Below are 24,521 nucleotides of genomic sequence, written 5' to 3'. Positions count from 1 at the left end.
ACAAAATAGAATCTGTCTTCCCCCAAGTGAATTATGAGCCATCTATAAAGTTAAACCAAACATGATAATTTCATTAGACAAATATCCAGAATCTACTGCTGGCCCTTTCTTAAATTGGACTTGAGCAAGAAAGGTAAATAAATAGTTTCTAGAAAATTCACTTTGCGTACAATGTCTAGAAACTAACCAGCTTATCCTGTCACTCTTTGTAAATAGTGCCAGTTATTTAGTTTGTTATCTAAATCTTCTCAGTGCCCAAGCATAAACCTTTGGCTTCAGACCCTTTTATATGCACTAACTATACTTCTTCCTTATGGTGCAGGATCAGCTAGCAAAACTTGCAAAAATAAATGTACCGTATTACTATGAATAGGATTAAGGGAATTGGCCTTAAACCTATTGTACCTGTCTGTTTTCTTGTTTGAATTGCATAACAATCCCAGAAGCCGGAAAGACAGGTATCTTAAATCCTTGTTTTTCAGTTGAGGAAGTTCTAATTGAGATGAAGTCATGTGATTTGCTTGAGGTCACGCAGTTGGCCAGTATTATTCTAAAGAGTCCTGTACAAATCCTGGCTTGAGGCCTGCATGCTTTCTACCCAGGAACTGAACCAGGCTCAAGTTATGTCTCTCGTGAAACATTTCATTGATTCTACTCTTGTCTCAAGAGACGAGTTGAATCCGAATTTATGGCAGAGAAACAAAAGCTGCCTACTTTCCCTAAGCAGCTTTTGGAAAGAGTTGAGGTTTATTTTTAAACTAATAATTATGGAAAATTTCAAAGTAGAGAGAAAAGTGTATGAATCTCCAATCTTGTTTAATCTACAATGCTACCCACTCCTTACCTCCCATCTACTGTATTACTTTCAAGCAAATCTCAGATATATCACTTTATCCATAAATATTTTAGTATGTATCTCCTTTTTAAAAACATAATATCATTATTATACTTTAAAATATTAACAGTAATTCCTCAATATCATCAAATATTAAATCAGTGTTTCACATTTTTCTTATTGTTGCAAATGTTTTAATAGTTGGCATATTCAAATCCATAAGATTCACATATAGCATTTAGTTGATATATCTCTTAAGTCTATTAATCTTTTTGGGGTCTATTAATATTTAAGTTCTCCTTTCCTTTTTTTTTTTTGTTCTTTGGAATTTATTAATTAAAAAAAGCAGGTAATTTGTTCTATAGTGTTTCCCACATTTTGGATTTTGCTAAATTTATTCATTTAGCATGTTCCTCTGTCCCCTATAGTTCCTGTAAACTGGTAGTTAAAACTAGAGGCTTTAGCTTACTCAAGTTTTTTTTGTTTTGTTTTGCAATAATTCTTTGAAGGTGATGTTGTGTGCTTCCATCAACAGATATATAATGTCTGGTTATCTTTCTTTTTTTCACCTTGATAGCTAGTGATGATTGTCCCCTAATCCATTACTTTATTAGGGGTGTTAAAAGATTTTAAAGAAAATATTTTAATCTCTTAAAAAGAAATTTTATTTTAAAAACTTGTCTTTGTGTGTGTGTGTGTGTCTAAAAGTTCTGCTTTGAGCTTTGCTTTCAATTCTTGCATGATAGACAACAGAGAATATTTAAATTGTCTCTTAGTCAATGATTGCAGTCTTGAGCTATAACTCCTAGCAGGTATGGCCCCCTGAATTGTGGAAACATAGTCCTTTAGTGATAAAAAGCAGCAAACAAGATATTGCACTCAGATTCATGGATAACCCAAACCAAAAGATGAATCCTATTTAATTACCTCTAGAATAACAGTTACACTCTTTGTAGGATAACTACTTCATTTTGTTAAATGAAGAACTAAGTAAACATCTATTTTTGTCCCTCCTCTCCCCAACCACCACAACTAGGATTATTGGCTCTCTCTTCTATTCAAGAAACTGGTGGGCACCATTGTATTAAAGGCAAGTGTGAAAGGTGAAGCCAGAAGCAAACTTCGAGTATACCTTCATTGCACAAACATCAACCAGTAAGTATGCAATACACTCTTTACAAACCAACAAGTTTTAATTAGTAAGTGCCTAACTTCCTACTCTAACACCCTGTTGTCCCCTCTCTATTCAGAGGGTCTAAGCTGTGTCATTATTCTTTTATTTTTCCCATTTATAGTGATATGGTGCCAGAGTCTAAAAAACAAACAACAACAAAAACCCACAAAAAATATAGCTTAAACATTAGCATTTGACTTTTACAATGACTTTAATTGTCATAATCCATAATCGAAATATACCCTAACTTTAAATAAAGAATACTACCAAAGTATTTTTTTAAATATTATTTTATTGATTTCAAGGAAGGGAGAGGGAGAGAGAGAGAGAAACATCAATCATGAGAGAATATTGATTGGCTGCCTCCTGCATGCCCCCCACTGGGGATTGAGCCCGCAACCTGGGCATGTGTCCTGACCAGGAATTGAACCGTGACCTCCTGGTTCATAGGTCATCACTCAACCATTGAGCCACATTGGTTGGGCACCAATGCATTTTTATATGAACAATTACTTCATTGAATGACTATGAATGAATATAAATATAAATTCATATAAATGAATAATTATATGAATATACTTATCCCCTTGTATCACATCTGATCAATTTGATAGGGAAGAAGAATTAAAGAACAATATCAACAATAACAATCTTATTTTCAAAAGTTTCAACCCAGTTTATGGACTTGAGAGACCACAGAGATTTTTATAGTTAATACCCTGCCCTTGGTAGCAAAAAATGTTCCTAAATCTCATGGATTTTTCTCTTCTTAGTTTCAATCTGTCCATTCTGATAGGATGATAACTAAAATACTAGTTCTAGCCAAAATAGCTATCCAACATTTCCAATTTCTGGTGAGTGGGAACTCTGGATAGTGAGGGCCCCACTAGGAAGAAGTTGGGGGGTAGTTTGGATAAATAAATTCTGAAAAGTGTCAACAGATTTAATTTTCTTGTTTGTTCCACTCTTTTCATATGGCTAGAAAAAGCCCCTGTTCATATGGTTTATAATTTGAATGCACATGAACCTACAAAATTCAACTTTTATCATTTAATTTTCCTATATTTGAAAATTAATAAGCTGCTTGGCTCCCTAGTAACTCAGCCTGGGAAAGCAGCAAGGATCTCAGGGTACTCTGGCCCAGACAGTGGTGCTGTGAAGAGCATTGTGTAATCAGTTTCTAATAGGGCCACATTCGTGGTCTTACATCATTATAAAAGGAAGGGTAAAAGGAGGGTCCATCATCACTATAGATACTAATACTTAGTATCCATAATTATATTTGTAATCAAGTTTTTGTTTAAATGAGACAAATATTTTTATTATTGAGTCAATCTATTTGCTTTTAGCCCAAGGTATAAAGAAGGAGATTTAACTCTGTATGCCTTAAACCTTCATAATGTCACCAAGCACTTGCAGTTACCACATTACTTATTTGACAAAGAAGTGGACAGATACCTTGTAAAACCTTCAGGACCCGATGGATTATTTTCCCAGTGAGTACTTTTTCTTGTTCATTTTAAACTTTCGCCAAATGTATCGGTGTTTATTAGCATAGAGTGTTGATAGGGAGAAAAAGAAGCCAACTATTTCAAGTTTTGATAATTTTTAATATTCAGGAAGTTTATATATAAATACCTATTAATACACATATACTCACTCTGAGAGTCACAAGCAGAAGGGCTGAACACAAGCTAGCAGTTATCTTAGGAAATAGTTTTCATTTCAAAACAACTTGATATGTCAAGATCCATTCAATATATTTAGATTATTTGCTCTAAAAATACTTATAATTATTGGTAACACAGTCACAAAAGCAAAGCATACCTATATATAATTGCTATTAAGGGCATGGGGGTTGCTGTAAACTGTTATTCTATGTGAGCAGGGCATGAATTTCTAACAGCATTAAAGTAGTTTTTTATTACTTAAGAGTAAGGAAAAAGTAGCCTGAAATGTACCTTTTAGGTGGATTATTTGAAGTTGGTCCAAAGACAATTTGGTTTTAAAAGCCAGCCATGGAATATGTATTACAAAAGACCATATTTTCCCTTGCTGGGTGGCTTAGTTGGTTGGAGCATTGTCCTGTACACCAAAAAGGTGTGGGTTTGATTCCTGGTCACAGCGCATTCCCAGGTTTTGGGTTTCATCCCCCATCGGGATGCATATGGGAGGCAACCGATTGATGTTACTCACTCCCTCCCTCCCTCCCTCTCTCCTTCTCCCTCTCTCTCTAAAAGTCAATAAAAACACCCTCGGGTGAGGATTAAAAAAAACAAATAGACCATATTTAAGAGACTATCCAAGAATGTGTATGAGCTTTGAAGAGTTAGGCCCACAGACATTGTCAAATTTCTGTCCAATGTGTGTTGGAAGGAGCTCTTTTCATCATGGTTATTCTCAGATTGAAGCATAAAAAATTAAGACTTTACAAAATTCTTTTAATCTCCTCCCATCTTTGCAAATGCTGTATGAGTGATGTTTTCCGTGACAATTAGCATCATAACCTGAAGAAGGACAGTAAGAATGCTTTCTCCAAAGTCCTATCCCCCATAGATAAACATTACTAACACTGGGTATCATTCCTTTATTTTTCTCCCTATGCTTTCTTTTATTATAACTGTAAGCATACAACCTCTAATGGGAAAAAGAGGAAGAACCCATAAGTTTTCCCATGTCTTTCCATGCAGAGCCTCTGTAGACATTTAAAAAAAATTTTTTTCATTGAATTTATAGGGGAGACATTGGTTAAGAAAATTATGTAGGTTTCAGGTGTACAATTCTATAATACATCATCTGTATATTGTATTGTGTGTTCACCACCCTGTAGACATTTTCAATGGGTTTCATGTTTTATAAAATACTATGGCCTACTTACCCTTTTCCTACTGTTTAAACCTTTTTTTCCTGTTGTAAATAATGCATATTTGGGTAACAGATACTTTTCTCTATTTGGGTTCTGACACTTTTTGAGTGGGCCTTTTTAGCATATTTGTGTCTGATGCTAATAAGGGAAATGCTTTTGTAAAGTAATTGAATAATAGTTGTAGAGTTGCAAGTGTCTTAGATCATTTTAGTCCAACTTTAGGTCAGTATCTGATTCCTCCTCTGATGAAGCTCCCAGCCTCTCCTGGTGACTGTTCTCGCTGGTGGGGACAAAGTGAGCCTCTTTATGCCTTTCTTCTGCTGCTCTTAGTTCTGTTTTTCAGGGCAGAGGTTGGAAACTACACCTCATGACTGTGGGCAAGTGGGTTTAGACAAGTGGTTTTTCTCTTCCTGGTAGGAAAGGTTGGCATGCACTCTGTTAATTTTTCATTTTTAACTAGGGGCCCAGTGCATGAATCCGTGCACCTTGAAAGGAACTGTGATGTCAGGGCCAGCCTGACAGGGTTGAGCCGGGCTGAGGCAGGGAGGTGGGAATTGAGAAAAGAAAGAAAGACAGGAAAGCGGGATTGGGAGGACCCCAGTTCTCTCGATGAACTGAAGCAACTTTATTAGCCACACAATACTATTTATACATAACACACTGAATAGGAGGTCTATCAAGAGGAATGTATTCTTTGTTCCTCTTAATCTCTAAGGGAGAGACACAGCAGAAGGACAAGTTCTCAGTACAGCATATCTCAGTAAATAATTACAGACTTCTTGGTAAGCTATGAAAGGCTCTACAAATGTTGCTCTTATTCTACTGATAAACGCCATCCAAACAAGTCTGGGAAAACTGTGTGGGTAAGGATCCCAGCCTTGCTAGCCCCTACAGGTGCAAGGACCTTGCCAGCTTACATCTGGCCCCCAACAGATCCCCCTTCTTTGTTTTTTAGGCGAAGTTCATGTTTCAGTGTCCGACAGTTTTTTATGTGTACATGTCATCAGTAATATTTCAGTTCTGGATGGTGGACAAATGGTGGCAATGTAGGTCCGACCCTCTCTGGTTTGGTCCTGGGCAACCTGCAGCAACGCACAGCTGCCGACTGCTGGCATGGCAAGGCGTCTTCACCATCTTTATTTCTGGACTGCTTCTCTTCTTGTTGTCTCACGGGGCCACTGCTATTCTGTGGCTGGAGCAGTCCTGATAATTCTCTTCTGTTGCAGGAATCCATATAGTCTTGGAGTTGTTTTCTGAAAATATACAAATGTATTCTCGACCAAAGGTTAATAAAGGAATCATATCTATAATTTAGACTTGGGATTCTTTTAATTTTTGTCCAAATGATTTTCCTTTGGCTTATTTTGACACCACGTATGTTTTTCACGTGTGTCTTGCTGTTAGCATTACAAATGAAAAAATTTTTCTAGATGTAAATTAGTTACAGGATATTTTTCCTTACATGGTATTTTTCCACTATCTTTCCACTATCATCCCCCCCCCCCTTTTTTTTTAAATTTAATTATTAGGAGGCTTTTGGAAATTTTATAATGCAGTCTAGATAACTTTAAATTTTAATTTTTTGTACAAAAATATGACTGCTTTAGGTTTATTGTATGTTAAGCAATTTTACTATGAAATGATAATTATAGTTAATACTTTTTGAATAATTTTAATTAATCTGAAAACTTGACTACGATTTTACTGTCAAATTTAATACTTTAATAACAATCTTAGTTTATACTGTAAATATTAATGGAAAGGATTATTTTTTATCCTTGAGAAGGCCCTGAGCATTCCTGGTGTTAAGCTGGATTTAGATATAGGGTAGTTGCTGTTAGCCAAGTCTCTGTTATCTGGGTACCGATTTTGGCTGGACTAAGTCTCTTTCTGTTATCTAGGTCCCGATCTGAGCTTGGCATGGGAATCGAGAAGCAGCCATGGGGACAGGAGACCTCCCTCACAAGGGGCGAGTGTTCAAGCCCCTGCATAGTTGGGGGGGTGAGGATCTGTGCCCCACCTCTGTTGACCCCCAAATTCTCCCCTGAGGCCCCCTGCGACTGTGCCTGTCTTAGGTTGCCCCTCCCTGAGGGGTCTTACCCATCATTGACTAACCAGCCATCCTCCGGGGCCAAGCAGGGTGATGTGAGGTTTAGTTCTGTCTCCTTGGTAGCGTATGCCCCTGTGGCCTCCATGCCCAGTAACTGCCTTTGGATCCCCTCGCCTGCTGGCGGGGCCCCGGCATTGATCATGGGGAACCCAGATTTGTTCTCCAGAGAGGGCCCAGCTTACGCCATTGGGCAAGAGACAGATCCATGGTACCAGCTACCATGAGGCTTCAACCTCAGTATGAACAGAGAGCTTAGGCAACAGTTGTAGGCAATTGGAAGAGGGACCCCCTTGGCAAAAAGGTCAAGAGAGGTCAATATAGAATGCTTAAGTGCCTTCCCAGGGGGCCCTCCACACAGTGGAAGGGATAAAATCCTTTCATGTTCTTATTAAATTGCTGCCAAACAATTAGTTTGTAAGTTTGTTTGGAATAAATGTATAATATGCTGTTGTAAAATATTAAAAATTATTAATGAGCTTTTGTTATTTTAAATTATATCTTAAAATTCTACTGCTGTATTTTAAGAAATTTTAAATAAAATAACTTGTTTTGCCCTTTCTTAGAGGCAAAAACTTAAAATATATATTTATTAATATTTATTTGATAAAGCTTTCTATGTGATTTCAAGTATATTAAATTGGCTTTATTAAAAAATCCTTTAAGAAAAGAGAATAAACTTTTGAAAACATTTCAGGGCCCATGAAATGTCCTAAAGTCATTCCTTGATTATAGTTTTAAAATCTAACTTAAAAGAGTATTAAATATATATGTGTATATATAATTTAAAGATTATATACCTTTTATAATTATTAAGAGATATCAATTAAATTAAAACTGATCTTTGTATTTAAAATTTTTGGTTGGGATAACAGAATTTATCCTCTTTTTTCAATTAGACAAATGTTGAAATTTTATTATAATTATATAATTTCTCCTAGTTTATTTAACTAGAACTATAAACTCTTAGCTGGCAAGTTAAATATTTAGCATTTCTCAATCAGTAACATTTTTAAGAATAAACTTTAAAAATACATGACATAATCAATAAATTTAATTCTGTCCTTTAGATTTTTCATGAGGGAAATTTAGATTAATATTTTAGCATTTTGTTATTTCAGAATATCTAATTTAATTTAGTAAACTCTCAAAGCTTCGGGGTGCCATTGACTGAAAACAGGTAACCATTAAAATGCAAATTAGTTATATTCTTTCTACTAAGGATGGGAAACTGAGAAGCAAACCTCTCTTTAAAAGTTGCTACTGGCAGAAAATTTTTGGCCTACCTGCTCCGTTGGGGCTAGCCCTTCCTCTATTAGAAATTGCTTTGGGAAGCCAGCCTTAATTAAAGGGTGTAGCTGTCTTTTACCTGGGCTACTTAGATTTTTATAATTAATATATTTCAATAATTCTTGAGATTTAAATCCAATTTATTATTTTAAAGCATATTCTTAGCAAATTTTTGTAACAGAGACAATTTTACTGAATTTCCTTTTCAGCCTTGAAGTTAACTTTTTAATATTCTTTATTAGTATTTAAAAACTGTTCTTTGTTATGGAAATGCCAATCCTGCTGCTAGAATTTAGCCAGCATCTTTTTTCCTTTGGGTCAAATTTTCCATTTTTCTTAGGAAATAATCAGTCTTGGGTTTTATTTTGTACATTTGTAACGAGATTTCAGCTTAAAACTCTATCTAAATGTCCAAAATCGGACAATGGGCGCCTTAGTTCCAAGCTAGTTTTCTCTTTACACGTGTACAGAAATCCCAGACGTATTTTTAAATTTCAGATCCGGTGGCATTTGCTGTAGCTGTATCGGAAATGCAAGGAAATCATCATTTTTTCTCTATATGGGAGGTTTTAAATCTAATGATATTTTGTTTATTTCAGTAGGCAAGGGCAGCACCCAGGGCAGACAGAATGTCTTATTCCTATGGATCCAAGGTCCAGCCCGGTACTTCCAGGGGTTGCTCGGAATAGCTCTTGTATCTATTTTGCTCTCTGGGGCAGGCTGGGTGCTGTGCAGCCTGCTGGCCTTGAGATGGCATAGAGACAGGAGGGTAAATAGACAATGCCCCTGTTATTTGCCGTGGCTGGGCCGGCCCCTTTTGGTAGTTTCCCGACTGGCGTTGAAGCAAAGAATTTCCCTGGATATCTGTCTTAGATTTATACTCATTTGACCAATGTTTTCCTTTTTTACATTTAGGGCACAGTCCAGGTTGTTTGGGACCTCTGCCATTTCCTTTATTAATCCCTTTATTAGAAGGACACTGTTTTGCTATGTGTCCTGTTCCTCCACAAGTGTAACACTTGTATGCTGGACTTTTCCCTGTGCTAAATTGTTGCTGAAGAATTCCTTCAATGGTGGTTCCCTTTAATGCAGCTGCAATGGCAACTCCTTGTATATATGAGGGACCAATATCTGCACAAATGCGGATATAATCTGAGAGAGTCCCCTGTCTTTGATAGGGCCGCAGTGCAGCTTGGCAGGCAGTGTTGGCGTTTTCATATGCCAACTGTTTAACTATTAACATGCCAGCCTCTCCATCCACCACTACTCGGCCAACAGCCTGTAATAGCCGAGAGACAAAATCCTGATACTTTTCATCTGGCCCTTGAATAATTTTTGAGAGCTCCTCTGTTTTCTGACCAGAGGTGGGTAACTTTTTCCAGGCTCTAATCCCAGCTCCATTAATCTGTCCATAAGCTTCCTGGGGGTATTGAATTTGATTATGGGTATCAGCATAGACTCCTTCACCTACCAGCATTTCATAAGAAATATTAATCTGGGCAGCTCGATTACGAGCAGCTTGTTCCTTAGCCTTTTCATCATATTCTGATTTCCACAAGAGATAGTCCCCTCCTGATAAACAAGCCTTGGCAATAGCTCTCCAATCATTGGGTGGGAGAGCCTCTGAGGCTATAGTTTCCAAGATGGTTAAAGTATAAGGGGAAGTGGGCCCATACTGAGCACAGGCTGTTTTTAACTCTTTTAAGGTTTTAAAAGGAAGCGGGTCATAAGCACGCTCACGCTGTCCCGTGTGAGGGTTCACCTGTTCCATAACAGGGAAGGCATGAATGCCCAATTCCTCACCACACTTTCGTGCCTCCTGCAAAGCCATTTGGAAAGGGGAAAGTGGAACTGGTGCTGCACAAGGCAGCGGAGAGCGGCGGGAACGGCCCCCGCGGCTTCTCTTTTTCTTGCCAAGAAGCTTTAATTTTTCTAAAAAGCATTCCAACACATCCTCTATATCACTGCCCTCTTCAGTTCCAGCAGAAAAACATTTTTCCTCCTCTTTTGCCTGAACAATACCTGTATTATCATCATGACAAAGAGCAGCAGCTTCCTCAAAATCCCCCTCATCTTGAGGAGTTAAATTGCCTTTAAAAGTTACATTATTTCTTTTTAATATACTGTCTTTTTTAGACCCCTGTTTTGTGCTATCACACTGCTTCTCCTTTTTTTCTGGCTTAAGAGAAGGTTGATTATGGTCATGCCTGGGATCTAAATAATCCCGTATTAAATTCGATAAGGAAATGCAGACCTCCTGAATGAATTTTAAAAAATTTTCTACTTGCTTGTCATTAACCTTAGTTCCTTTACTACTGAGCATAAACTTTAACATTTGCCCATAAAGAGCATTTTCTCTAGATTCTAATTGCCCCATGCTTTACTCCCGACTATCAAAAAATTGCTCCTCCCTTACCTTAACGAGTGCACTCTTTATCTGGAGGAGTTCCTCACCATCGTCTCTCCAAGCCCGACGGAGTTCCTCACCGTCTTTTTCCCAGTTCCTCAGTCCCTGTTCGAGCGCCAGATCTGTCAGGGCCAGCCTGACAGGGTTGAGCCGGGCTGAGGCAGGGAGGTGGGAATTGAGAAAAGAAAGAAAGACAGGAAAGCGGGATTGGGAGGACCCCAGTTCTCTCGATGAACTGAAGCAACTTTATTAGCCACACAATACTATTTATACATAACACACTGAATAGGAGGTCTATCAAGAGGAATGTGTTCTTTGTTCCTCTTAATCTCTAAGCGAAGGACACAGCAGAAGGACAAGTTCTCAGTACAGCATATCTCAGTAAATAATTACAGACTTCTTGGTAAGCTATGAAAGGCTCTACAAATGTTGCTCTTATTCTACTGATAAACGCCATCCAAACAAGTCTGGGAAAACTGTGTGGGTAAGGATCCCAGCCTTGCTAGCCCCTACAGGTGCAAGGACCTTGCCAGCTTACATCTGGCCCCCAACACTGTGAGCCTTGAGGCTGCGGTGGGCACAGGGGCGGGTCTCGGCCCATCCTCTGTGCCCCTGCCCGGCCCCTCCTGCTGCAGCCCCTGGTCCCGTGGGCCGGCAGCCCCACTCCCACTGCCGCCACTGCTCCCATGCGCTGAGGGCGCCGGCCCTGCTAGCACCTGCTGATGGCTCAGAGCGATTGGGGCTGGCACCAGCAGTGGGTGTGAGTGGGGCCAGCACCGTCAGCACGTGCGAGTGGTGGCTGCTGCCCCAATCGCCCCTCAGGAGCAGGGGGAGGTGGAGAAGCCCTCAGGGGCGATCAGGGCCAGCAGCCGCCACTCACACCCGCTGACAGCGCCAGCAGCAGGTGCGAGTGGCGGCTCCGACACCAGCAATGGGTGCGAGTGGGGCCAGTGCTGGCAGCAAGTTTGAGTGCTGGGTGGGACTGCGGCACACGGGAGCAAAGAATTTTCAGTAACCACCAGAGGCTCGCCCCATTGACAGCAACCGGCGTTGGTCTGGCACCTCTACTCACCTGCTCCACCATCCCGCTGTGGCCAAAGTCCGCTGTGTTCCGTGCCCGCCCCTGGTGGTCAGTGCACATCATAGTGACCGGTTGTTCGGTTGTTCTGCCATTCGGTCTATTTGCATATTAGCCTTTTATTATATAGGATTAGTTGTCAATATTTAACAATTGACAACTACTAAAAAAATCTTTAAAAATGGGTACTCTGGCAACTCGGGGCTTGTTCTTTCCTTTTAGATATAACCCCATTATGCCTGTCCTATGACACTTGCATGTATAACTTCCTTGGCCCTTGTGGGCATTTGAGTTTGCTACCCTTAGTCTGGAGCAATGTCAAATATCTCATTTTCTCCAGAACAACTCTCAAATTCTTGAAGGACAACTGGTTTGTCTTCCAGCTCTATTTCATCTGAAACTTCACAAACATATTTTATATTTCTTTGTCATCATGTTGCTGACTTCAAAATATGAAACAAGATACTACTCTCAAATAAAACCCCAACCACATTGTCCAGCCTGATGTGGAAATGATCAGCATGCTTTAAGCCAGGGGTGGGGAAATCAGGCCCATGGACCATAATAAGGCTTTCAAAATCATTTAGTCTGGCCCTGCCAAGGCCTTATGGGTGAGTTAATTAAATGTTCAACCACATATAGCAGGCTAATTTTTAAGTTGATAATTTTGTATGGCCCGTGAATGATGTTATAAATATCCCAGTGGCTCTTGGCATGAAAAAGGCTCCCCACCCCTGCCAGCTCACACTCTGTGCATTGATAGCATCCTTTAGCTATATTTATAGTTGATTAAACAGTTTAGCCTGATGGAATTAGTATCTTGCCCGTGTTTCATCATTCTAACACATAGCAGGATTAACTTACAACGATCAGAGTTACCTTTAAACTCTGCTGCCTATTCAAAAGTGTTTCTGAAATGTTTGGTGTACCCTTGTAAAAGGTCCTCAACATTGTGCCAAACAGCTCTTACTACTGTCACGTAAAGATGTTTTCAAGACCTATTTTTATTTGTGGTTTCCTGATCATAGTCACAGCATTTCCTCCTAGAGCCCATCAAAAAACTGGTGTGATGCAGGTGTGAAAACAAACCCCAGTGCATGTGGACTGGGAATAACTGCAATGCGGACTTCTCAGCCTCCAGCACAGTCATGAACATCTTTTTTTTTAAATATGTTTTGTTGATTTTTTACAGAGAGGAAGGGAGAGGGATAGAGAGTTAGAAACATCGATGAGAGAGAAACATCGATCAGCTGCCTCCTGCACACTCCCCACTGGGGATGTGCCTGCAACCAAGGTACGTGCCCTTGACCGGAATCGAACCTGGGACCCTTCAGTCCGCAGGCCGATGCACTTATCCACTGAGCCAAACCAGTTAGGGCTCATGAACATCTTATTCATATCTCTTATTTTTAGTTATTTTTCCTTTTTTATTTAAAAGATTATGATTAAATGTATGCCACAGTAAGAATTTCCAACAGTAGAAGAAGGTGTACATAGAAAAGTCATTTCCTCACTCCACAGTCCCACTCCCAGGAGTTTGAGTATCATTCTAGAAGTGTGCTATCCATATATAAGCCTAAGTATCTTTCATTTAAAAACATCCATGTCTTTTTACATTAGCACATTCAGACCTGCTTAGTTCTTGAGATTAGATGATTTATTTAACTAATCGCCTGTAGTTGGACACGTTGATTGATCCCAGTATTTTATACACGGCATCTTTACATACTGGCACACGGAATAGGAGGATATGTCTTAAAGTACAGAGCCCAGACCTGGGCCTCTGACCAAGATTAAATGGGATGCAGTTTTTCTGCTGACTGATACTTAGGGAGGATAGAGGATTAAGAGATCTTTAAAAATGAGATATTTATAATAATTAAGGGGGAAACAATCAAGTTTTTTTAATTTTTAAAAATTATTTAATTTTATTTTTTCAATTACAGTTTACATCCACTATTATTTTGTATTAGGTATACAACATAGTGGTTAGACAATGATATACTTTACAAAGGGTTCCCCCCAATAATTCCAGTACCCACCTGGCACCATACATACTCATTATAATATTATTGACTATGTTCCCTATGCTGTACTTTATATGCCTGTGACTGTTTTGTAACTACCAATCTGTACTTTTAAATTCCTTCATCTTTTCCACCCAGTCCCTCAACCCCCTTCCTCTCTGGCAACCATCAGTTCTTTGTATCTATGAGTCTGTTTCTATTTTGTTTGTTCATTTATTTTGTTCTTTAGATTCACATATAAATGAAATTATATGGTATTTGTCTTTCTCTGTCTGACTTACTTCACTTAGCCTAATACCATCCAAGCTATTGCAAATGGTAAGATTTCATCTTTTTATGGCCAAGTAATATTCCATTGCATATATGTACCACTACTTTTTTATCCAGTCATTTATCAATGGGTATTTGTGTTGCTTCTTTTTTTTTATTTTTAAATATATTTTATTGATTTTTTACAGAGAGGAAGGGAGAGAGACAGAGAGTCAGAAACATCGATGAGAGAGAAACATCGATCAGCTGCCTCCCGCACATCTCCCACTGGGGATGTGCCCGCAACCCAGACACATGCCCCCGACCGGAATCGAACCCGGGACCCCTCAGTCCGCAGGCCGACGCTCCATCCACTGAGCCAAACCAGTTTCGGCTGTGTTGCTTCTATATCTTGGCTATTGTAAATAACACTGCAGTGAACATAGAGGTGCATAGATTCTTTTGAATTAGTGTTTTGGGTTTATTTGGATATATACCCAAAAGTAGAATCACTGGGTTGTAAAAAAGTCCCATTTTTAATTTTTTAAGGACCCTTCATATTGTTTTTCCATAGTGGCTGCACTAATCTGCATTCCTACCAACCGTGCACAAGGGTTCCCTTTTCTCCACATCCTCGCTAACACTTGTTGTGTGTTGATTTATTGAAGATAGCCATTCTGACAGGAGCGAGGTGGTATCTCATTGTGGTTTTAACTTTCATTTCCCTAATTGTTAGTGACATTGAGCATCTTTCCATATGTTTCTTGGCCATCTGTATGTCCTCTTTGGAAGAGTCAATTTTTAAGAGACTGTGTACAGTATGTACTCATTTTGTTTAAATGAAAATATGTATTATACATACACAGAAAAGAGATTAAGGAATATACATCAAAATACTAAAAATAGTTTGGATGATTTAACAGGTTAATTTTGTTATATTTGTTTCTGAATAATGATGATATGATACTTTTACAGCACTTGCCACATGCAACATACTCTTTTAAGTGTCCTACATATATTACATGAATTACATATATGACATATATGTAACTCTGACATGAACTAATCCTCTAAATTTTTACAGTAAAAAAGTACTAATTTTATTCATGATATAAAAATCACTTGAGAAGAAGATAATGGAGATATAAACATCATTTAGAATTATGGAAGTAGTTATTAGTATAACTAAAAGCAGTCTAAAGCTTTCTTCATACACTCTTGTTTATATTGGATTTGTTGCTGCGAGCATGTATTCATTTGATTTAAATAATAGTAAATGTTCATAAGAAATAACATTTGTGCTTAACAAGTTTTTCCAGTATTTGACTCAGTTTTGAATTTGAATTCCCCAGTGAAATGCAAAGAAAATATAATTTGTTTTCAATCTGTGGTTTAGCCAAACAAAATCATTTTGTTTTACCCAGCAACGTACATTCTACCAAAATATCTTCACAACATAAGAAAGTAAATGTATATCTCCTGGGGAGAATAGAGTTAGAAAGCTATGGACATAGTTACCAGTGGAAACTTTTAATTACTGTAATTTTTTTATGTTAAATGTGAAATTTACATTCCATTCATTATATCTATTTGCTCTATATAAAATATTTGCCATTATTTGCCATAAATGTTCCACAAATCCAGAAGTTATGTCATGTTTATCCTTTTTATACTTCCATTTTATAGACTAATATAGATCACATGTTCCATTTTCTGTAAAGGCCCAGACAGTAAATACTTCAGGCTTTGTAGGCCATATGGTCACTGTCACAACTACTCAATTGTACCTTGAAGATCATCTAGGTCAAATACCTAACTGATAGAGTGTGGAAACACAAGTTATGTAATACTAGAAGCCTGGTGCACGAAATCATGCACACATGGGGTCCCTCGGGGTGGCCTGCAGGGATCAGACCCCAGCTTGTGCCCCCAGCCTCGCAGCCCCACCTGGCAACCCGCCTTGGTCTGGCGCTGCCCATTCACCTGCTCCACCATCCTGCCGCAGTCCCACTCTCATCAGGGCCCATTGGGGCCGGCAGCACCTCCACTACCACCTGCTGCCTGTGCCACATGGCTGATGCCCGCCATGTTCGCGCCGCCCCCTGGTGGTCAACGCACATCATAGCAAGCGGTCGAACTCCCAGTCAAAAGACTGCCTGAGGGGACAATTTGCATATTAGGCTTTTATTATATAGGATAGGCTATCACAGAAAACATTTTTGGTCTTAAAAAGATCTCACAACTTTTGTAGAGCAGGTGGAGCACACACAACATGGCTAACTTAAATGTATCTTTCCACGTTGCAGATCTGTCCAGCTCAATGACAAAACTCTGAGGATGGTGGATGACCAAACCCTGCCAGCTTTGACAGAAAAGCCGCTCAGCCCAGGAAGTCCACTGAGCCTGCCGGCTTTCTCCTATGGGTTTTTTGTGATAAGGAATGCCAGAGTTGCTGCTTGCTTCTGAAAATGAATGGCATACAATAGCCTTGAGATTGAATTTTTCAAGTGTATTGAGAAGAGGAAAGCAAAACTCAAGCTACAGGAAATAAATGCAAGCAGATACATTACAAATCAACCAGTGGGAGCTGAGGGGCAGGGACACTCTCAGGCTAGACTTAGCACAGCATTTTCTTCTCTTTAAGTAAACCACTGTTACTTTGTGCCAAACACTACTCTTGTACTTTATGTGTAATATTTTTATTTAAGGTTATTACAAATGTATATGAATGTTTCCAATACAGCCAGGAGGCAAGTAAGTGAAGGATATATTATTCGTTTTAAGAAAGTGCTTAGTTTTTATTTTCAAAAACAGTTACTAGAAGATTGTCAGATTCTGTCCTGCATGTGCTGTCTCCATGGGCTCCCATCAGAAAAAGTTTACTACCATAACCTCCAAATTGTCTATAAAAGAGAGACAATCTCTTTGCACATGGATAGAGAGCTAGAATCAGTCGCCACTTTTCTTCTCTTTGTTCTGTTTGTCTTTGTCAACAATACTATGTGAGAAGACAGATGGTGAATATGATCATATTAAAAAATTAATGACAATCATTTTGACAGAGGTATTATGTAAAATTTAAATGAAATAAAAAATAACTATAAGGGAAATTGATTTGCCAAGAGGAGAAAATTTGGTTAAATACATTATCACCATCCGTTCATGTTTACTTCTGTTACACTTTTTTTCTGCCTTTAGTTCTTATTTTAGTTGGGGAGCTTTTGGCTGCAAGTAACAGAAAACCCTGATTCTAATGGCTTAAACAATAAGGATATTTAAAATCCCAAATTACAAGAAGTAGAAACAGGAAGGGCTCCATAGCTCAGTAAGGAACCAGGCTCTTTCCGTCTCTGCTCTGCTACCTTTAGTATTGGCTTCATTCTCAAGCTGGTGGCATGATGGCTGCAGCTGTTCCATGGACCCACGGAGACCTGGCAGCATCCAGGGAAAGAAGATGAGCAATTTTTCTGTGTCTCCTTCACAGACTTGAAGAACGTTTTCACAGAGGTTCTCCCGGCAAACCTCTCCTTGTGTCTCCTCATGTCTTATTGGTCAGGAATGGACCACATGGCCATTCTCCCAGTCACTGCCAACATCACTGAGATTCCTGTAGTTGTCTGCTAGTAATCTTTTGGAATGGAGCGGGTGTTGGGAAGCCCATGGCACTGACCACTACACTTCTGTACTTTTATCCGTGACAGGATGTATTCCTTTCTCCTGTATCTTAATTTTTAGAAATGTAATCCTCTTCATATTTATGCCAACTATGAATAAATATTGTGTCAATTAAATTTAATCACATTTATGAGGAGCTAAAGCTGGATGCTTAAATACCCTTACATTTGGTAGGTATGTGGTTTTTATATTTTCACAGTTGAAATAAAGCAATTTTTATAATCTCAGTATTGCACAATTATTCTTTTAATAAAGCTTAAGCCTACATTTGGAAGCCTTGTTTTTCTCCACTGCATTGTCTACACCTCCTGTCTTGACTTGTCCCTTCAGTCTGACACCAAAAGAGGTGACCTTGACGCAAAGGGCTCATCAGGCATAAACACAATTTCCTCCCTCATCATGCAGATTCATTGTTAAAGTTTATTTCCTCACTCATCATGCAGATTCAGTGTTAACATCTTGTTCTATTTTTTTACCTGTCCCCTTGGCCACTTAATAAAGTCAAGGTCTAATTTTCATTTGTATAATCATTATCATTTCCTAACTGCTCTCCCTGACTTTCCCATTTCTTATAGGCACAAAAGGTCCTCCACAACCTGGCACCTGCTTATTTCTTGTTGTTGTTATGTTGTTTTGGTTTTGATTTTTACTTTTCTTATAAAATTTTTAAAAAATCTTTATTGTTGAAAGTATTACATATGTCCCCTATTTTTCATCTGCCTATTTCTTCAGCCTCAGTTCTTGTCATCCTCCCACAAACTCTGTTCTTCACCCCACACACTGTTTTAGAAGTCTGAACATACAGCCCCTTCCACCTTTTGCGAAAAGATCACTAAAGACATCTAGAGTTGAAACTAGTTATTCGCTCCACTACCATTTATTTTTAGTTTTAAATATTCCTGCTTTTAGTTTGAATTGTCAGATAAACAGATGTAGATAGATAGATATAGATATTCCAATAGTATGTGACTTATTTTAAGGAATTGACTGGTGATTATGGAGTCTGACAAGTCCAAAATTTGCAGGGTAGGCCAGCAGACTGGAGACCCAGGAGAGAGCTGATGTTGTAGTTCAAGTCTGGAGGTCATTTACTGGCAAATTACCTCTTGCTTGAAGGAGTTCAGTCTTTTGTTCTATTCAGGCCTTCAACTGATTGGATGAGGCTCACCCATATTTTGGAGGACAATCTGCTTTACTCAAAGTTCATATTAATCTCACCCAAAAACATCCTCACAGAAACATCTAGAGCAGTACTTGACCAAATATCTAGGCACCATAACTCAGCCCAAGTGACATAAAATTAACCATCCCAGTTCCTATGGATAATAACTTTTTAAAAAGCAAACAGAATCCCTCCCAATTCCTCATGATACAGGGTGAGGAATTGGAGCCTTATAGGTCCTTAGAGATAATCTAGTCTCTTTTCCTGAAGAGTTTACAGCAGTTGAGTGTCTTGCCCAGGAGCATAGAGTCTGAAAATTGTTTTAGGTTGAACCATAAGTCAGGGACCATCTAGTCTGTGTGCTCCCTGAGCATAGGAATTTTTCTCCCAATATACCCTGTGCTAAGCACAGTGCTTTCATGAAGCAAGAATTCAATAAATAGTTTGTTAAATTATTTAAAGTCTCTAAGGAGTTTATAAATCAAAATGAGAAAAACATAAATTTGTAGAATACAAAGGAAAATTAAAACCCATAAAAGATATAAAACACAGTTCTATTAGCATTTTAGGAGAGGACTGTGTCTACAATTCCAAATGCCATGGCAGTGCTAATGGGAAGATGATGCTCTCTCACCTAAGTTTCAGTGGAGGTGAGTGTCATCAAACAAAATAGCAAACTCAGAAACTCAGCTTTCACCTTCGTCTTCCAAAGAAATTCAGCTCCAAGGCTCTTTCTCCTATTAAACACAAAAAAAAAACCCACTCTGATGACAAGTCTAAAGATTGCCCTCAAGCAATGAGCCCAACAAGGAAGCTAAAGAGGCCTCGTTCCACGTAAGGGAACTCCTATTCATGTGACAATTGCAGGATCAAGTCTGGGGCTAGCACCTCTGCATTAAGCTACAGGGCCACTCTGGAAGTCAGTTTTCTCTCTATCTCCCCAAGTTCTTTTCATCAGAGACAAGACAACATAAGCATTCTTACTCTACGGTTACATATTCTAGAAATGATGAAAAGGAAATAAAAAAGTGGAATGTTTCCCTCAACGAGGAAATCGTTCTCTCCAAATCTATAGAAAAACACATTTGAGAGGCTTCCAAGAAGTCTAAGAATCGCACCACATCGTATTTTCCACTTTGGGGACAGAAACCCTTCTTTCCAAAGGTCAGGGCAATGTCTCATCGAGTTGAAGTTTGAGTTGTCTTTGTTGAGTTTGAGAATCCAGATGAAAAAGACATGAAACTGTTAAAAGATAAACTGAGGCATTTTAAATATTTTAAGACTTTAGGCAAGTATCCACTTGAATAGGGCGGTGTCAAACTAGAAGTAGTTAGGAGTGCTCTGCAGACAGGGGGCTAGGGGAAAGACTAATACAGAGAAAGCACGGAAGCAAAGAAGGGAGATGATTTAATTGGCTATAGCTTAAAGCCTAGTTGGCTGTTTGTGATTGGTTGTCCTTAACATTCTGATTTCATACCTTTGAGGCATTTATAGGCAGAGGTTTGCTTATGTAGGCTGCCACGGCATTAGAGCGATAGCCTAATAAGCTTCCTTGTTTAACAACACAAATGGATGAAGATGACTAGATGATCAGGAGGCCCCTCTAGTGAAACGCAAAAACTGAACTGGAACAACTGGAACGCATGGTTTTTCCTCTGCGCAGGATGCAAAGGTGAATTCCTGGGTTCTTGTCCTGATGGATTTGAAGAACGAAGCCACGGACGCAAGGTGATAGGTGAAAAGTACAGAGACTCTATTGCAAGCAAACACTACCTCTAAAACCCTAATTCTAGATTCTAAGCCTAAGACTCTGTCCCTCGTGGACGGACAGAGGGGCCCCCGAGAAGGGTGACCGCTGCTTTCTTTGTCTTGAGGCATTAAATAGGCTGCAGTTCTTTGTCTGAACCCGACCCCTTCTTATTGGCCCTTTGGCTACATAGAATTAGTTTCAAAGCTCAGAGCCCACATGGTATCCCCGCCTTCTCTCCTCCTTACCTTATTGGTTGGAGTCACTTTTGATTTATCTTACAGCTCTCCCAGTTGTGCTGGCAGAGAAAGCCTTATAGCCCTCCCAGCTACTCAGGTCAGGGCTACTTTTGGCCTAACTTATGGTCACTTTAATTGCTCAGGCCCGAGATACCCCTGTCTGTCCTTTATGGCTGTCTTAATTGCACAGGCCAGAGATATTTCTATTTGCCTGTGGCATCTCTTTATTCTCTGTACAAGTAAGATAAACACCCTGGCGTCTTCAAGTCTCTATTAAGTATTCCTTCCCATGGACTATTTTTATTCCTAAACCTGCCTAATTAAGCTAGCCAGCTAACCCTTTCACTAGCAATGCTGACCCTTGGCCTAAATATTTTACCTGTGATATAATCACATGAGGTACCCTATGAAGACCCAGATCCTCAAAGAGTACCATTATTTCAGGGCCAATGCAGCCTGGGAAGCACTGAATTATCTTTCAATAAAACACGGTTGAGCTCTAACCGGTTTGGCTCAGTGGATAGAGCATCGGCCTGCAGACTGAAGGGTCCCAGGTTCGATTCCGGTCAAGGGCATGTACCTTGGTTGCGGGCACATCCCCAGTAGGGGGTGTGCAGGAGGCAGCTGATCGATGTTTCTCTCTCATCGATGTTTCTAACTCTCTATCACTCTCCCTTCCTCTGTAAAAAATCAATAAAACAAAACACGGTTGCAAAAACTCCTGTCCTTCTGCAGCAGATCCCATCCAGCAAAATTCTGTAACTTTTATAACTGGGGGAGGATAGGTAGGAAAAGTCTACTCTAGATTATGGATCTTTGAGAGCTGTCATTTTAGAACTGTCCTCACCTCCAGAGGCAGGCTTACAAGTCATTAATTGAAATGTTTATCTGATATCAGTCTGTTTATTATGGCTGTAGAAGACTTTTCTTAAAAGTGAGCCCATCTTTCCCTGGCCGGTTTGGCTAAGCGATTAGAGCTTTGGCCCTTGGTCAAGGGCACATACCTGAGTTGCAGGCTCAATCCCGGCACTGGTTGTGGAGCATGCAGGAGGTAACCAATCGATGTGTCTCTCTCACATTGATGTTTCTCTCTCTTTCTGCACTCCTCTCCTCTACTTTCTCTAAAAAAATCAATGGATTCAGGCCAGTATGGCTCTGTGGTTGAGCCATAAGCCCATGAACCAGGAAGTCATGGTTCAGTTCTAGATCAGGGCACATGCCCAGATTGCAGGCATAGAGACAGCCAATAGATGATTCTCTCTCATCACTGATGTTTCTATCTCCCTCTCCTTTCCTCTCTGAAGTATCTATAATAATAAAAGTGTAACATGCAAATCGACCGAACGGCTGAACAGTAGAATGACCTTCTGGACAACCACACTATGACACCCACTGGCGCCAGGCCAGCCAAGGTGGGTGCGATGCCATTGGTCAAGGGCCCGGTCATTGCCCCATGATCGCCCCCCACAGGGAGGCCCAGGCGACCTGGCAGCAGCGCTGCAGCGGGTGGGCTCCTGACTGTGAGAGGGTGCAGGCCGGGCTGAGGGACCCTCCTCCTCCCCCATGCACAAATTTCATGCACCAGGCCTGAACTGTCCTCACCCCCAATGTAAAAAATATCCTCAGGTGAGGATTAAAAAAAAAGTGAGCTCGTCTGTTTCCAAATGCTTCAGGATGTGACTGCTCAGTCTCATGCTTGGAGCCTGTCTTCTATTTTCAGAAATACCCTGAGTCAAGTGACCTGATTGCAAACATTTACCTATCAGTTATTTTAAGGAAGGCAGGTGGAAGAGAGTTTATGCAGGTAGAGTTTCTGTTAGGACTATAATTGCTATACCTTTAAGTCCTCTTTTGACTTCAATGTACATATGGTGTGTGTGTGTGTGTGTGTGTGTGTGTGTGTGTGTAATATTATAGTATAAGAAATATATTTGGTCTTTGTCTCCAGTTCCTGACACAAAGTTCCTAAACCCTTGGAATTTCCTGAGTGGTAGGAATGTTTGAAGGGACTTTTGGAAAGTCCTGAGGATGGGAGCTGGTTGCCAGAGGAACCAACCATGTTATTAGAAGGTTGGAACTTTCAGCCCCACTTTGACTATCAGGGAAGGGAGAGGGATTAGAGATTGAGTTCATCAGCAATGTTCAATGATCTAATCAATTATGCCTATAATGAAGCCTCCATGGAACCCCAAAGAGATGTGGTTCAGAGAGCTTTAGGGTTGGTGAAACACGTGGAAATGAGGAGAATGACTTATGCCAAGAGAGGGCATGGAAGCTGTTTCCTTTCCCACATACATTGCCCTAAGTATCTCCTCACCATCTGGCTATTCCTGAGTTAATGCCCTTTTATAATACACTAGTAATCTATTAGGCAAAATGCTTCCTAAGTTTCCTGACCCACTCCAGCAAACTAATCAAACCCCAGAAAGAGGTCTTGTGCTCCTCGCAGCTATCACCAATAACTCAGAAGCACAGCTAATAACTTGGACATTCCACTGGCTTCAGCAGTTGGGGGAGGGGCCATCTTGTGGAACTGTGCGCTGAACCTGTGGGATCTGCTGCTATGGCCAGTAGTGCCAGAACTGAGTTAAATCATAGGCCACCCAGGTGGTGTCACAATTGCTTCATAGATGGAAAACCCACACATCTGGTGTCAGAGTGGAGCGGTGTTGTAGTAGAATATTAAGAGAAGAGGAAACACAGAAAAAAGTGTGTTTTCCTTTACAGGGTGGGTCAAAACTGGGCTTACAGTTGTTCATATGGAAAATAATACACTAATAATACAAGAATGAACTCTGTGTTTTTACATACTCACAACTGTACACCTATTTTTGCCCCACCCTTTATAATAAAATTTCCCAGTGCCTTTTGATCCCTCTGTCTACGATTGGTGAACAAACAAGTTGTGTGCTAGTTTTGTAGAATTATCAAGGACAGCCCCCTCGCCAACACCACTGGGGACTCAAGATATCACAGCATCACTGTTTGGGTTTGAAGGAGAGGAGTCTGAAGACTAACCTAACTTCCAGATGAGTGACTGGCCCTCGGTCACGCAGGAAGTGGTTAAATGGGATAATACTAGCGAAGCGCCTGCAACAGTGCCTGGCACACAGCGCTGTCTGATTGTTGGCTATGATGAGAAGTGAGAGCCAATCCACTGCTCTAGCTGAGGCTCTTAGCTTCCCACACACTCCCTGCCTCTCAATCATACCAACTCTTCTGAACTGACGGTTACCTATGACTTTGTAAGGAACGTCCCTTAACTTTGGGTACGGTTTTAACTTACATTCTTGGATTTGGCTGCTAGGGATCCTTTTAGCTTTAAAAAAGGAAACCCCTGTCTTCAAATCAACATTTGGGGTCCGTGGGTTTTCTGCGTGTGCTTTCTGTTTGTTTTTGTTTGTTTGTTTTGCTATAACCGTAACGAACGAGTAAACATATCCTTTTGTATTCACTGAGAAAGCTGATAACAGGAATTCCTTTTTTTTTTTGCCTTTTTTAAACTTTTTTTTTATTGCTTAAAATATTACAACGAGTAGTACATTTGTCTCCTCCCCCCCCCCCCCTTGACCTTCCCCCAGCCTCCCCTACCCCCCAGTGTCTTGTGTACATTGGTTATGCTTATATGCATGCGTATAAAGGTCTTCCGGTTGATCTCTTACCCC

General features: G+C 39.9%; 1 protein-coding gene across 1 annotated transcript in view; it reads left to right on the top strand.

Moving 5' to 3' along the window:
* The window catches only part of HPSE (heparanase), a 39,501-nt gene extending 21,566 nt beyond the window's left edge, over positions 1–17,935 (top strand). Inside the window, exons 10-12 of the mRNA XM_023750313.1 lie at positions 1,872–1,990; positions 3,359–3,505; positions 16,340–17,935. Of these exons, the coding sequence (XP_023606081.1) occupies positions 1,872–1,990; positions 3,359–3,505; positions 16,340–16,499 (426 nt within the window). The 3' untranslated portion in view covers positions 16,500–17,935. The remainder of the gene's footprint in view (positions 1–1,871; positions 1,991–3,358; positions 3,506–16,339) is intronic.
* The last annotated feature ends 6,586 nt before the right edge of the window (positions 17,936–24,521 follow it).

Source organism: Myotis lucifugus, unplaced genomic scaffold (genome assembly GCF_000147115.1).
Source record: "Myotis lucifugus unplaced genomic scaffold, Myoluc2.0 scaffold_12, whole genome shotgun sequence".
Lineage (NCBI taxonomy): Eukaryota > Metazoa > Chordata > Mammalia > Chiroptera > Vespertilionidae > Myotis > Myotis lucifugus.
Note: the sequence above shows the minus strand (reverse complement) of the source record. Positions and strands in the feature narration are given on the sequence as shown.